The sequence below is a fragment of the Empidonax traillii genome, unplaced genomic scaffold (assembly GCF_003031625.1).
Source record: "Empidonax traillii isolate 1590-97213 ecotype Southwest subspecies unplaced genomic scaffold, ASM303162v1 scaffold104:size2570737, whole genome shotgun sequence".
NCBI classification, from domain to species: domain Eukaryota; kingdom Metazoa; phylum Chordata; class Aves; order Passeriformes; family Tyrannidae; genus Empidonax; species Empidonax traillii.
Window position 1 is genome coordinate 2383636 of NW_020955297.1, and position 16052 is coordinate 2399687.

A 16052-nucleotide genomic window follows, 5' to 3' on the forward strand; every position below is an offset into this window, starting at 1 on the left:
TCGCACACCTCAGCACTGCAACCCTCAAGCATCCTTTAATGTGAGTCCAGCCCCTGCAACCCCAACTGCTACCCATCCAAAAATAGGTCTCGGGCGTCATGGACATCCAGACTCCAGGGTGTTGAATGGGCCCTGACTAGTGCAAGTGATTTCTGTCCTAGGGAAAAGTCATTAACAGAGAAGGACGAGGAAGAAAAAGAAAGAGATGCAGCAGCATCTTCACGAGTCGCTAGTGCAGAGCGTACAGAACAGCTTGGAGGAGGCTCCCGCTGTGCAGTTGTCAGCACAGTGCCCCGGGGTGGCTCTCACTTCTGTGAGACCCCCCCAGCACCTTCCCCTGCTCCTGGCATCCCCCTGCCACCACCCGCTCTTGGAAACAAGCTTCCACAAGGCATTGCAGCAGGATAAGCAACAAACTCTTGATATAATTCTGATCTGGCCCAATCTGCACAAATATTCAGCTCTTTTGTTTACTTCCAATTTTTCAGACCCAAATTCAAGGCTCTTGCACTACGGCTGCAAAACCACCTGGAGCGAAAGGAGAAGAGTTCTCTCTGTTCCTGGGGGCACTGAACACCCTGTGAGTCCCAACCCATGCTTTTCTTTGTTGTCTCTATGGCAAGAAAATTTAAAAGATTGAGGTCTGGCTATGGAAAGAGATTAGTTTCCTCTGTAAATTTAGACAGAAATGGGGTTGTGACTGCCATGCCCTACGAGGTACTGGAGTTTATGTGCTTCTCTGGGTCCAGGTCCCCAGGATGGCAGGTGAGGCCCCTCTGAGGGACCTCACCTTTCAGGAGTGGCTCAGCTCCCGCTCGGAGCGAGGGAGATGTGTAAGGTTGGATGGGTTTTGAGGCACTTGCTAGTGAAGAGCTGCAGTGCATGGGGTAGGTTTTGTTTCACTTTGGCTTTTCTTTTTTCCCCTGTCCTTTTCCTCTCTAATCCCTCACCACAGCCAGTTTAGTATCAGAAATGCTCTTGTGTGTGTCAGATGGGTAGGATTTAAACACCTTCATCACTGAAATCAGAGGCAGGAGCAGCTTCTTCCTTACCAACAACCTGACAAAGTGCTTTCCTGGACAAATTTCTGCCAAAGGTTTTTACGCTTCTGTGTGATACTGGCAAATAAAGTACTTGCAGAAGCTCAAATTACTTGGCAAATTCTGGGTTTGTGCTTGCAATAAGCTTCAGCCTTAGCCTGAAATCAGTATAACAGGTACATTGATAAATCTGTGCTACTTTGGGTATGTTACTGCACACAATTCACTGTGTGTGACTTTACAGACTGAAAGATTTTCAAACTACATGTTTCTCACTCAACACCATGACTTCTACATGGGTTACATCAGCAACAGTAAGAATTACACTTGCAATAGAAGAGTATTACTGACTTTTTGTAATTTTTAGAAGTGTAGCCACTGTTACAAGGATTTCTTTGGAATAAGTAAAAAGTATCTAAGTTATGTGTGCATTCATTTGCAAGCCAATCATCCAAATGATACAAAAAGCTGCTCTTATCAAGACAATTGTAAAAAATAATGGACTTAGCCATAATGGAAAAGGCAAAACAGCCTTTTATTATATTCATAAAATGAATTTGCATATATCTGAAAGGGATTTCAGTAACAATATTCTTTCTTTTAAAATAAGATGTGTTATCTTAAAGGCAAGAAAAAAATCATAGAAATGTTTTTTTTTCAACTCAGCAAGAGATTCCAGTTCACCTCAAAAACTTAACATATTGAAAAGCAAACTGATCTCCTTATTTCCTGATCATTACTAGTCTAGTGAAGAATTTGTGTCTGTCTGAATTGCGTGTCATGCCCCAGGCAGCAAGTTGCTCCACAGCTGGTGAGAGACTTTTAGAAACGTCATGTCAGAACGTAGATGTTCGGATTACTGAACCTCTTGTAATAACTTTGTACTGCCTTAAACACTGCCTTCGAAAGGGCAAGAGGAAATCTCAGAAGCTGCATAACGATCCTTCATTAAACACAACTGAATGCCACTTCAAGGAATGAAACAAATAAAGCGGCATTTCAGCAGCACATGGATACAGGTTGTCATGTCTGAGTGAAAGTGTAGGATTTATTAATGACTTCAGCCTACACCCTCACATAAAAAGATGGATGTTTTCATACATTTTGCATCCGTATTTACTTGAGGGATATAATTTTATTTTCTTTCTAAGCTTTGGGGTTTACCACAAATGCTGGAGGGATTGCCCAGCAGGGGATGGGCTGGCAAATCATACAGGACCCTCTCCTTGTCTTGGACCTGATTAACAGCCAGGCAGCTCAGCTCCTCAGCTGAGAGTTACGGATATGTGCACAGAGCTTCCCAGGCTGGGATCCAGAAATAGGGAAGGCAAGTGACGTAAAGTGAGCATGGGACTGTGACAAGGGCCAGTACGAGCGCCTTGAAAAATACCACTGCTTCTTAACAGCCTGCTGTATCGCTCTAGTCTAAAACCAACCTCTCCTGCTCCTGCTTCCTCGGCGGAGGACGCCTTCCACGCCTGCTGGGGCGACTGTACGTGCAAGATGCTCCATGGCTGGTGCCAGCTGGGCCTGATGCAGCCCAAGACTGTGCTCAGTCCCTCTCCTGGGGGTGCACCCGCATCCCCAGCCTGGTGCAGGCATCTGAGAGATGTCTGTCTCTCCACGGCCACTGCAGCTGCCCCTTCGCTGCTCCGTGGGCAGCACTGACCCCCACACTGACTGGGTTTGAGCTTCACACTCACCCTGGCATCACCATGGGGTGTGCTTTGAGGGGAAGTCTGGCTTCCCCGTCAGTCTATCCAGGGAGGAAAGTGCTCACCAGCGCAGTGAGATGCAGTGCCTCGGGAGCCCTGCTTCCTTGCAAGGGGATGGAGTGGCTGCCAGAGCAGCAAAAACCTGGCATGTTTGGGAAGAGTGGAGGATTTCTCTTGGTGACAGTACAATAGGAGTTCAGTGGGTCCCTCTACTCCCAGTTACTTTCCAGAACATATCCCATTGCTCTGCAATCCCAGCACTAAGCACCGAGGCGAGACTTGTCTTTGTTTCTCATCTCTGTGCACTCAGCACTACCACGAGAAGCCTCTCTTTACAGAGACCAAACCCAAACTGCAATATGAGAAATATTTGGTCTGAAAACCAAAAAAAAAACCAAAACAACCCAGTCTTACATCAAGCCAATCAACTGTCAAATTAACAACTACTGCCTTGGCTGGCACCCTCTCTAGAGCTGCCTGTACCCATCTCCAGCAGAGCAAGCTTGCACTCCTGTTCATGGGATCCCTCAGTGCCACAGTACTCCAAGACAGTGCAGCACATTTCACAAACCCTGTGCACAAGGGATGGAGAAGTTGTTCTCTTCCAAAGGAATTGTGGATTCCTGACATATAAATAAACAAACATTTATTAAAAGGTTATACTTATTAACTGAGTGTTAGTAGTTTTGTCTGATCAGTAATTAAAGCAAGCAATTAATTTTTAATTTTTTTAGCATAGTTTCCTGTTTAATGTTCTATTTCAATATTTTAAAACATAGCAAGAGACTACAAAGTTCTCAGGAAAAAGGACACGAAAGGGTGACATTTGTGTGTTTAAGAAGAAGTTGTTTTCAGTATCTTATTTTTATTCTTGCTTCTGGCAAAATAAATAAAAAGTCAGGCCAAAGCCCAGTCACTTTTGACTTCACTTAAGCTGAGGAACTGGTTTCAAGTTGAGTCCTGCTGACCTTGCCTGAAAATTTTTCATGTAAGACAAAGAGAGATTTGTGGGCACAAAGCAGCACAGTCACAACTCCCTGTGCCCTGTCACTCGCTCCAAGCATCGAGAAGAAGCAGGTTTATTTTTAAATGAAGTGGGCTGTAGGAATGTCCTTCTGAATTTCTAAACTGTAGGCATGCAATGGGCCATTGCAGCAAGAATGATGCTTAGTGCATTTATTCTGCTTAATGCACAACAGCCTGGCTCACTTTCATTGCTGCAGTTAAGGGTAATAATTGGGATTGTTCTATTTGCTCTTTGTTTCTGTGCACCTTTAATAGCTGCAAGGAAAAATTATTTTCCATTTTCTAAACACTGATTTTTATTCACAATTAATTTTAATGTCATGCAATAGATTATGGGCCAAATTTGAGATAAGGAGGTCTGGGGAAGCAAATTTCCTTTGAGCTGAAATCAACCTGATCCTTTTTTTTTTTTTTTACCACAAAACAGAACAATCTACTCACAAAAATAATGAACAGTTCAGGTTTCAAGGACTTTGGAACTAGGACTCTGGGATACAACAGAAACGAGACCAGGGGCTGCAGAGCTCCACCATCCCTTCTGCAGAGACGGGCACTTGAGCTGAGCCTTTGCCTTGTTACATGTCACCACAGGTTATAAACGAGAGACAAACACAACTTCTGTCCCACTGGATTGTTTGTTACACACTAACGAAAAAAATAGAAATAAAGAAATAAAGAAAAACCCAGTCCTCCCATCAGGGCATAAAACAGAAGGTATGGAAACCAAAAATGAACGTTAGTTTACTTATAAATGTGTTTGTTAGGTGTGGAAAATTAATGGCCAAATCACCAACATTTTTTCACCCAAAATGAGCTGCAGTTCTTTTGGAAAACAAGAAACTTTCTCTTTACAAAGACTAGATTCTCCTCTACAACTATCTCCTAAGAAGATACTACATCTCTATAGGGTATTTCTAATCTACGCTCTAGTCTATGGAAGGAGGAAAAGGAGATTATGTAGACAGCACAAATTAACTCCTTAAGTATCAATGCATCTCCATTTTCAGCCTGAAGGAGTACATATCTTAAGGAGCTATGAAAATAGAAAACAAAATAAATATAACTCAACAGTCCTAACAATTTATAATGCATATACAATTGTTCACCTGCATCCTTTTGATTCTCTATATGAAAGAGAGAAAGCAACAAGGAGAGAAAAGAGAGAAACAAGAACAGATATGCAGGATTAATGAGCAAGTGGACCGCACAGCCCCCCAGTTATGCGTGATATATGACATTTGAAAAGAAGAAAAGTCGCCCCCGTCTTGCCCCCCACCCCCCAAGCATGGGGTTACCAAAGGAAGCTCCTTTCACGGAGGTGAGAGAAAACGCTGCACAAATAGAAAACCAGAGAAGGCGAGCTCTGAGGACACAGAGGGGATCTCCGAGTGACAGCAGGGTCGGGATGTCCCCTCCAGAGCTCGGTGCAAAGGAGTAAGTAAAAAAATCGAGGAGGAGAGCAAGTAAAGTGCATCCTTCCGCTCGAGAGCTAACAGACAGGAGACATTAAGATCTGATGTACAGAGAAAGGACAGCCTTAAACGATCTTAAACACAGGATTGGGTGAAGATCTTATACGCAGGCAAAGGGATGGCTTTTTCCAAGTGTCCTTTATCTGACCTCTAGCTCACTTCTCCCCGATGTAGCTGCTACCTTTTGATTGTGTACCAGTGACAAGCACTTCACAAATTGGGTTTACACAGAAGCAAAGTAAAAATGCATTCAGGTCACGGACATAAAGAAGAACGGAAAAAACTTACAGACGGTCTGAGTTTGTCACAAACAGATGGGTTAATTGTCTAACCTGGCTTAGGCTGATAAAAAGTGACTGGACTTCTCACACTGGGTTTCACAGACAGAAGCAACAGACAAGCCAATGCTAAAAGACTTGAAGCAAGGAGAGTGAGTTGGTTTGGATCTGGACTTTCTTGAGGTAATGAGAACAGAGAGAGCGAGGACAGCATGGAGAGGAGGGTGGTAGGTACTCACGAATGGTTAAATCCATCACTTGAGAGGCCAAGCAGAAGACAGGATGCTCATACATTTCTCTCTTTTTCCCTATAAAAGAGGATTTGGGCATGCAAGAGGCTTAGGTCAGAAGTAAAGAGGTTATAGGCTATAGGTCAGAGGAAAACTTCATATCAGGTTAAAAGGAAAGCCATAGAGTATTCTGGGAAACACACAGGATAAAAAGAAGGAAAAAAAAAAAAAGAAAAAAAAAAGGAGGGTTAAAATTTGAGATTTACTGGATTAACCATTCAGCATGCCCATGAGTCACAAGAGAGGCTGTGACCATGACTCTAAAGGTTTGCTCTGAACTGTTTGCAAGAATATAATGATCAAAACATCATGAATAGAGGGAAATAGAATTTCACTGGTTTAAGGCTCCAAGATACTAAGGATTTCAGCCTTCAGTATCTAAGGCTTTCACAGGTATTTCTTCATAAGCATAGCCTCAAGCATTGCTGCTACTGATTTGGTTCCTCATCTCTGACAAAAGTCCCTTTAACACGTGGCTATTCAAATGTCAGCTTTCAAAAGCAAGATTTCAAAGCCATGTAAAATGTGCAGGAACACGTCTCACCAAGAGAAACGTGGCATTTGCTCTTCTAAGGAAGCATTTGAACATACAGTGGACTATGCTCATGAGAGAAAACCTGATGCATGCAGCTGGCGGATGTTGGGTTGTTCGAATTAACAATCCCAGCATGCTTGGAAATTGGTGTTACAACCACTTTTGTAGAAATAGCACCAAAAAGTGGCTGTGGCCAATCACAGATAAAGAAGGAGAAAAGCAGAAGAGAGCAGATAGTGTGGAATGAACTATTTCCCTGAAAAGGTAGCTGGAAAAAAATAGGTTTGTTGCTTCAAAGTATTCCCAGACCTAAAAGTCACAGTGCAAAAAAGAGGGCAGATAATTAACACAACCAAGAAGAATTGAGGCACAAAAGGAAAAGTACACACTAACTGTTCTACTTTGGAAATGAATGCATTTTTACTTACAGATCATAAAGTTTGTTTTTGCATAGATTTATCTGAAAGAAGAGAGCAAATCTTACCAACGAGTTAGTGATATTTGCACAGAGAACCTAAGGGAGCCAGCCCTGGGTAGAAAGCATCCATCAACAGAAAAGCTGCTTTTGATTCTCAGTCCTCCACCCTTGTCAAGTATATTTAAACATTGCATTTTACAGAATACACCAATTAAAATATCCTGTGATGTTGAGTACTTCGATAAATTGCCTGATAATACAGTGCTTATGAAACCTTCGTTCCTTCTCTATTTTTGTCACTCATTACCAAGTCAAGAGTTGATAAACATCCTTTTAGTGCCCAATTCTTAAGTGTTTCTCACTGGATGCATAACAATGAATTCATTACCACTGGTACACAATTTGCATCATTAGACAGAAAAAAAATGGAAAAAGAGAGGACATGTCATGTACAGAACCTGGACAATTTGCCATATAATAACAACCCAATTTTTCATGTAAACAAGAACTAAGAACAAATCAGAGGGAGTTTTAGGGGTTTTTTTTCCTCCTCTCAATATTGTCCTATAGGCATACAACAATAATCTTGGCTGTGGGAAAGCTTCACATCACACATAACAGAAACCCAGAGTGTAGAGCAGAACATACCATTCATCTGGAACACAGAGGTTTAAGCAATTGGGAACTTGGAAAAAGTTGGGTGGGAGTTTCAACTTGGGAACAGCAGCCAACAGGGTACCAACATAAACTGAAAACATGTAAAGAACGACTGTATCGTAGAGCTTCAGTAACACATATCCTCCAGCAAACTTTAAAATGTCTTTTTGATGGCTACATGTGTCTCTGGTCACTGGTTATTATTCTCCCATAACTTAAAAGGTCAATAATATCAGCTATGCCAGATTTAGAGTGACAAGAAAGAAATCTGATGCAAGTATGGGATCACTGATCAATGACTGTTATACAAACTGCAAAGACAATGAAACACTTCCAGAAAAAAAGACATTTTAAATTGGCTACAAACGATTAAACATACATTTAAACAGTTTTTCAGCTTTTTATTTTTCATTTGTTTCCTGAACTGTCACAAGCAATTAGCTGCACTATACCTTCAGCTGCAAAGACGACATCCCAAGTATTTCTCAATTTGTTTTTTAAAACCACGACATGAGTCTGAATACTACACCACTGGCCAAATGCACTAACGATCACAGAAAAAAAGCTACAGTTCTTTTTAACTGTTTCCTCTCTCTTTCCCAGAAAAAGAAACGTTTTGCATAGCTTCCATTCTTAACTGCTTCTGAAGCCAACACCACAAAAATTATTCTGAATCACAACAGTTTTATTGACAAGGGAATAAATAGCAAATGAGCTTCTTTTAAATAGCTCCCAGCCACAGTTGCCGCCTAGAAACATAAGAAAAATCATAATTTCGCAAAGGAAGAGCCTTACCTTCAATTTTGGCATACTCTGATAGTCGAGTATAATTGACTAGAGCTGCTTGCTCCAAGCATTTACGGATGACTGTTTTTACCTCCTCTTGAGGAACCGGCGTAACTATGTCTTTCATCAGAACCTTGACATAAGAAAATCTGATTTGTTGTGGCATCGGGCACACGGAACTGCTTTTCTCCAAGCCCAGCACATCCATCCATCCATCCATCCATCCCTACGCTAGTGCTGTGTGGCTCTCGGGGCATGTGTACAATAGGCAGGACCCGCTACAAGGTCACCTTGGCCAGCCTAAGACATGGGACCTACCCCTCCTGTATTATTCCCCTTCTGTATCTACACCCTATGGCACACCCTGACATCTGTGCTGATGTTTTTTTAGGGCATGACATTAAGATCCATCACAGCTTGCCCAGTGCCAGGCAATGTTTTGCTCTTCCCAGGGTCTGCTCACTGACTAAGATTTGGGTGTGAGCTTGGCCATACTGCAGGTTAGCAAAGGTGAGAAGGATGTCAGAGAAGCAGGAAGGCTGGAATAGGGATGGGGAGCATGATGGTGATCAGGTTTCATAGATCCAGGGGGGAAAAGTCTGCCTGAGGATGGGAATTTCACTGGGCAGCAGCCAGGCATCGCTGACAAGGATCTGTGGTGTGGATCCTTTCCAGGGAGATCCTCCACCCTCACATATCAACAGACACAGGCTGTGCTGCCTTTAGTGGCCAGGCTACACACCTGCCTTCGAGCTGAAGCAGGAGAGACACCTAAACACTCACACTTCAATGTTTACTATTATTAACTGTATGTCCTATGCAAAGCCAACAGCTCCTAAAGCTCTTCTAGATGGAAAGGTACATGAATAAAGGTAATTTTAATGACTCTCTGCTATTTTTGTGCTTACCCTTTCCAGCAGCGACAGAGTGGCTTTCAGTGCACCCTCAGGACGGCCAAATGGAAAGCAGTACCTAGAAAAAACACATCATGTCAGACAAGGTGCATGTGAACAAGCCTTTCCTGAGCTATAAAAGATGCTTTCCTAAATATGCCCAAGCAATTCCCTGGTCTGTCTGCCTGGAATGAGCAGCCTTTCTACAGGGTAACTTTCTGAAAGGGTTTGTTGGTGTGGACACTAAGGCAGCAAAACAGAATACATAGTTGTAAGCTGGTAGTTTCAGCAGTTTCTTAAAGCTGGGTGTCCCCCGGAGAGTTTTTATATCTCCTAGGAGAGAGATAAATAGCATCTTCTTGTAAAAAAGGGGGGAAAAAACTCTTCTGGAAAGACATTTATTTCCAGCTGGAGACCTGAAGATGCACCAGGCTGCAGGTAACTCACACTGCTGATCTATGTGTGAACATGCAAAGCCTCCCTGACCTGACTGGTGTACTTGGAGCCATTCATCCCTTTCTGTGGGGGAGCATCCATCCTTTCCACACTGTGACATCCTTGCAGAAAGCCCTGCCTGTCAATACCCAGGGAGAAGGGAAGATAAGTGGGTAATAACCGAGAGGAACAGAGATATAAGAGGATAAGGGATTTTTTTGTTGTTATATTTTAGAAAAAATCCACAGCTTTACCATGCCTATGAGAGCAAGATGGTTTGAAATATCCTTTAAAGGATGTATATTTAAAATCACACTCCAGCTATAAACATGCTGCACTGCCCTGTGTAGGTCTGTGTCACTTATGCAAAATTCCCGTATGCATTCAAAACCTGCCTTTTGGCTTTGCTGTTTATGGGAGGGAGCTGGGAGGAAATCAGTCCTCTCACATCCAGCCTGGGCTCTCTGCCTTTACCTAAAATGTGTGATCTGGTTCTCCAGAAGCACACGAAGCCGCTCCTTGATCTCTTCAAAGCGCTCTTTCTCGTCCACAGTCACAGTTCCTATCCCGTCAGGCCTGGAGGATAAATGTCACAGTGATTCGTGTTCCATCTCAGCACCCTGGTACCTCATCCCCACAGCACACTGCCCTTTCCAAAAGGGACTCCATCAACTGTGAGAGCCGGGACAGAGGATGTGCCATGCCGAGACATGGGTGGTTGCAGCAGAACTGCTACCAAGTTATCAAAAATAAACAAATATCCTCAGAGTGATAATCTAGATGTGGAAGCCCCCCTTCCCCCTTATTTTCCTAATAAAGAAGTTAGGAAAAGCAGATTTCCCGATAAATACAGGTATATGTAGGGAGTACAATGCCAGCTCTCGCTGCAGGATTGGGCCCATAGCTGGCAAAATAGAGACTGAATTTCTGCAGAAAAATTCAGCTACTAATTAAACACAATTCACAGTATAAAATAATATCAACAACAGACATACATATAAACAGAATAGAAAATTCTGCACTCCTTCTTAACCGCTGAATCACCCCATTATAGTGATTTCTTGAAGTGAACCATTTTCAATATATTCTGCCGAAATGTGCCCAGAGAGCGACACGCATTTTGCATTGAAAATGCAGTGCCTTTTTGGTAATTTAGTTTACAAAAACAAGTCCATTATACAATTTGCCACAGATTTTCTCAGACTATTTGACCCTCCTGTATTTGAGGAGTGCACAGGAGTGTGTTGAGAGACACCCAGGTCCTGCTGCCTTGGGGTGTTTCTCCTGTTTCAGAGAGCACAGCGTGCAGGCGGTCCCTGCTAAGGCTCTCCTGGGGCTGGATGATGTGGTGGTCCCTGTGCTCTTCCACCCTGTACCTCCGCTGATGCCAACCCACTCAAGAGCAGAAAGCAGCAATCCCCTCCTTCTCCCCCACACCCACACGGCGAAATCCGCGGCGCAGCAGCATCCCAGGCAAGAGGAGAGAGCGAGTCTGATCCATCCATTGCCAGACAGACAATCATCGGCACCGCTTCCCATTGCAGAGAGCAAAGTCTATGGATTCGTGTTCTCTTGGGCAACTCTGCTGGCACAGGCACTCTTTAGGTAATGTAAGACATCTTAAAATTGAACAAATGTTCTTACTTAAAGGCCTCCTCCAGTGTTCAGCTTAAGCTGCATAAATCCGCACTACTAGACTGGTTTGGCTTTACAAAAGACTTGGCAAGGGATTACAAAGCTTCTAATGAACCTCCTGTCAGGGGTTAATTGGTTGGCTTTATTTTCCTCTTAAAGAATCAAAGGCCCTAAACTTAAAAAAAAAAAAAAAAAAAAGCTATAAAAATATAAAAGCTATAAAATCTGTGCAATCACTTCTCCTTGACCCTGCATTTCGTAAGCTCTTAGTATCATAAATATGAACTCTGATATTCCAACACAGGTGAATAAACCATTAAAACATTTGGGAAGAGGAACTTGCAAACCGTACATGATATTTACTGCAAAATTTTATAGCTAAATATACATTAAATAAAACTTGCAACAAGGACACAGAAAAAGACTTGAATACCAGGGCATGTATTTAAAGTTAAACAGCATTTAATCAGAATCTTTGATTATTTGCCAAATTCATTTGTGTATTACGGAAAAAAAATAGGAGAAAAGATTTAGGCTGAAACTTGGATAAAATGTCTCAGCTGGGGAACACATTTCATAAACAATTTTGGAAGTATGGATCTGGTCTCATTAGTAACTAATTAGTACTAGTTATTTTGAAGAAATGAGCAAGCCACAAAAAAACCAAATTAGATATTGAGCAAAAATTAATGTCTTAACATGCTTAATATAATTTATTCCAAAGTTCCATAAAATATTTAATATTCAGACAGAGATGTCCATGCCTCTTGTGACGCTGTGCACCTCACAGCGCCCGGTTTGCTCCCAGGCAGAGAGAGATAATTCAAGTCAGACTGCAATAAATGCCGTACATTAAGGGGCAGAGTAGTTTGACTTTTGGCATTCAGTCCTCCTCCTGTACCCACAACAGCTCAGAGTGTCACTGGGTTAATTGTCTCAGCGCTGACAAACAAGGGAGGCAAAGCTGCCTGCCCTGGCAGTGATTTGTTGGGGGACTGCAAATGGTCTGAAAATTGTGTTACCCTTTGCTGGGGTCAATTACCTCAACTGGTGAGATTTAATGGCCGGATCTGACAGCTCGGGTTGGGTCGCAGCCCTTTCAAAGGAATCTCAGCTTCTCACTGTATTCCAGGCGTTCGCCATGCAACAACTCGTGGTGGACACCCAGAACGGGCTGATGTGGCAGCATCAGCCATGCCCAGCAAGGCAGTGGTGGCTCTGGAAGCATCACTGACCCACACGAAGATGAGGGGTGAGCTCTGGAGACAAAACCCCTGGCCAACGTGTCTCTTGCTCAAGTCACAACGCCCCAAGGGACGCCAACCAAACCACCAAGCCACGCGTAGACCATGGAGGCTTAACCCCTTGTCTCTGCCATCCCTGGGATCTATGTGAGCCAGCAGGACACACACCCAGTGGCTCCAACCACTGCTCCCTCCACGCAGGGTGCGCTGTGCAGTGTAAACACACGCTGCTCTCGCGGATCATGCAAACTTGAGACAATCTACAGGTCAGCTGTAGCCATTTTTGGAGCAGCGTGGATGTCTGGAAGGGCCTGCCAAGTAAGAGCCATCACGGTGGCAAGGACTCCCTTTCTCACCCAGCTGTGGACTATATTGCATCTGACATGATGAGCATCTCTTGAATCTACCTTTCAAATTTTCGGCAAACCGTTTTCTCACTGTCCTTCACAAAGTTGACATTTTCGGCAGCATGATAGGAAAGATGTCATGTCGGCTGCTTTTCAAGTTGTTGTCACAGTGGTTAGCACCAGTTCTGTCATCTTTGCTTTCCTCACAATCCCCCATCTTGAGCCATGTCACAAATAATAATACTTCCGATGTTTTTGTCAAATTTCAAATACCATAACCCAGCTGCACATCTTCAGATTTACTAGTTATGTTAATCTTTGTTGCTCATGTTCCCAGAAGCTGAAGCATTAGGAACTCACTAATTAGTGAAAAAAGCAGGATATAGATAGAACTGGAAAAACACTACCCAAAGCCTTGCACTTAATTTATTAGCTCGATAATTTTGAAACCTAATTAAATATTCAAGTCAAATATACTTTAAAAATGTAATCTCTCAGAGGGAACATATTTATTTTCCTTTTTGCAAGAACACAAAGGGTATATAGCTTAGCATTACTATAATTTAAGATTCACTTCTGTGCTAGAGACAATTCCAGTACATGGCTGATAGGGCTGAAAAAAAATCCCCAAGAGAAGCTCGATTTGATGCTTACTGGCAATTCTGTTTTCAGCAAAAGTCTCCAGCTCAACTTTGATACTTGCTATTTGATCTCATGGACAGGAGCCCTGACTCCTCCAGTGAACAGCATCTCTGCAGCAAGGACACCTAAAATGCAGCTGCAGGAACTGGTGTTCTCACACACAGTCCACAACCACATCACTCCTGCTCTGAAGCAGCGATGAGAAGCGAGAGGAGAGCAAAGGGGTGGGAAAAAAGTTTTTGATGTACATGGTATATACAAACACATGAGGGACAAAATGGGTTTGGGTCTATGAATTCAGGTTGACAAACAACATTAGTGTCTCCATCTGTGTGGAGACAATTCCGTCCAATTCTCTATAGCTCCTGCTCATGGATACTTGAGGTGTATGGCAGAAGTTGTGGGCAGAGAGGGAAGCAGAAGGGCAAAAAAGGCAAGAAAAATAACTAACGAGATTTTTAATTATAAGTAAACAAGTTTCAGATCACTCCTTCTGCTGCAGATTCACTGTGTTGGCTCTAAACTAGTAAATTCCCACTGTAAATATTTCATATGAAAAGTTTTAAATGCCACTTTCCCTAATCCCCCCATGTTTTTAAGTTTTAAGCCACAAAAACAACAACATCAACAAAGCAGGTGGTGATATTAAAAAAAAAGGGTTGCAATTTAAACAGCAAAAATGATAGTCCTTGTTTAGCTTAGATGGTTTGTGCAAATTCCGGCGTTAATTATAAATTATAATTAGGACCTGTGATCCTAAGGCCACTGCTTTATTCTACAAGTCCCGCCTCCCCCCATGCCCTTTTCTAATTATACCCAGTGCCCCCAGGGCTAGTTATGCTGCTAAAACAAATATATCAAAATGATTTTTTAACAAAGACTAATATATGAAGCAATAGCATGCATTTGTATGCAATTATAAATATACAGTATAGCTCCAGCACATTAATCTCTTTGACATAAGCCTCTATGAAATACCATGGCGGCTTCTAAATGAAAAGACATATCATCTTTTACACCTTTTATGTTTAACTTGTCTACACTTTTTTTTTTTACTGGGAAAAATATTGCTTACACGTAGCAAACAGATCTTTGCGTGCACTGTGAGCCCTGGCATGCAGAGCCAAGGGAAAAAAAACAATGTCAAAAACTGATGCAAATAATTTGATTTTTTAAGTAACAACTCAAATATAAAACACGTGCTGCCTTCAGCTCCCTTGCTGGTTGCCAGGTGCAGCACATATGAGCTATACAGTAAACATCGATGATTAGTGCCTTGGACGGCATGTGTCAGGATAGGCTTTCTCAGGATCCCTCGCAGGAAGACTTGCCTGCGCAAAGTCCCACCGGTTGCACGGGGCAGAGCTCTGGGGATGTGGGCAGGATTACAGCTGCCTGCCTGCTGCCTCCCACGTCTCCCCCAGCAAATTGGACCTGAAAGAGCCCACCTGTCTAGACCCCAAGGAAAAAAGCATATTCAGCAAACATCGATTTTCCCCATCTCCCTTTTCCTTCTGGGGATTCACACGGCGCAGGAAATGTCAGTCGGGAGCCCTTTGTTCATCCCGGCGCTCCTGGGTGCTTCCCCAGCGAGATGCTGCCGAGCATGGGAGCCATTTCATCTCCCAACTCCTGCCTTCATTTTGCTCGGGCTCTCCTCCACCGCCACAGCACCGAGCCAAGTCACGGCTCATCGCTTCTCATGTGCGATCTGCACCCCTGACGCACCGCGGCTGCACCGGATGGTTTCTGAGCCCTGCCATCCTACACCCATTGTAATGAATCACGTCAGCCATGGAGCTGGTGATCTGCTGGTGGCTGGCAACCCACCGCCCTTCAGCACAGGCGCCGGATCCCCTCTGACAGACAGTCATAGCGTGTGCTGTGTCACCACGGACTCATCATGGGGCTGGATGGGACACGGAGCCGGCACCCAACGAAAGGGTACGGCATCACACCCTGCCAGATCCAACCTGCCTCCCTGCAGACAGGGCAGTGCATCTGAACGAGACGTGGGAACTCAATACAAAGTCCTAGGGAAGCATATGAAGGTATCACGATAAAGGGTTCATATATTTACTGTTGAAGGGACCAAAACAATCCCGGATTTCTTTTGTTTCAACTGGCTGTGTAGAAACCTTGCCTTTACGTGAAACAGCCAGATATGCAATTAGAATACAATAGAAAAAATTACAGGTATGTCGTGCGGAATTTTCAGTTCCTCAAGGTTTATGACAATCGCATTATTTCTGCTGTAAAAACACTAATGAAATGTTACCATTAGCTAATGAAAGAGCTACTTCTTGAAAGCAAGCTTGAGGCCATAAAATACAGTTTACAGAAGAAAGGGAAGTCACTAATATACCAAACCAATTAACAGAGGGACTTGTAGCTGCTTGAACCTTGGGTGAATAGTCACTGAACTTGCAACTTGCAGAAAATTATGGTGTTCAGTTGTTACTACACTGGAGGGGATTCAGTCCAGCATCCTGATTTTGATAAGCTCAATGTCTGCTAATACTTAGCATGCACAAAATCAATATTTAAGTCTTATTTTTAAAAGTTTTGGATTAACAAGTACAAAAAGAATCTTTTATGGTGCCAATTTAAAGTTTAAAACCAGTATTATTACATGCCTA

The 16052-nt window shown here is 43.0% G+C and overlaps 1 protein-coding gene across 30 annotated transcripts in view; it reads right to left on the minus strand.

Moving 5' to 3' along the window:
* Positions 1-16052, minus strand: part of CADPS (calcium dependent secretion activator) — a 213897-nt gene that overhangs the window by 61190 nt on the left and 136655 nt on the right. For 11 of the 30 annotated variants that reach the window (XM_027882337.1, XM_027882335.1, XM_027882329.1 and 8 more), the window contains 3 exons: positions 10020-10121; positions 9126-9189; positions 8227-8350 (listed from right to left, as the gene is read on the minus strand). In XM_027882337.1, coding sequence (XP_027738138.1) covers positions 8227-8350; positions 9126-9189; positions 10020-10121 — 290 coding nt within the window. Of the gene's footprint in view, positions 1-4887; positions 4906-5770; positions 5840-8226; positions 8351-9125; positions 9190-10019; positions 10122-16052 lie in introns of all 30 variants that reach the window. The other 19 variants (XM_027882308.1, XM_027882323.1, XM_027882307.1 and 16 more) reach the window with 3 other exon arrangements.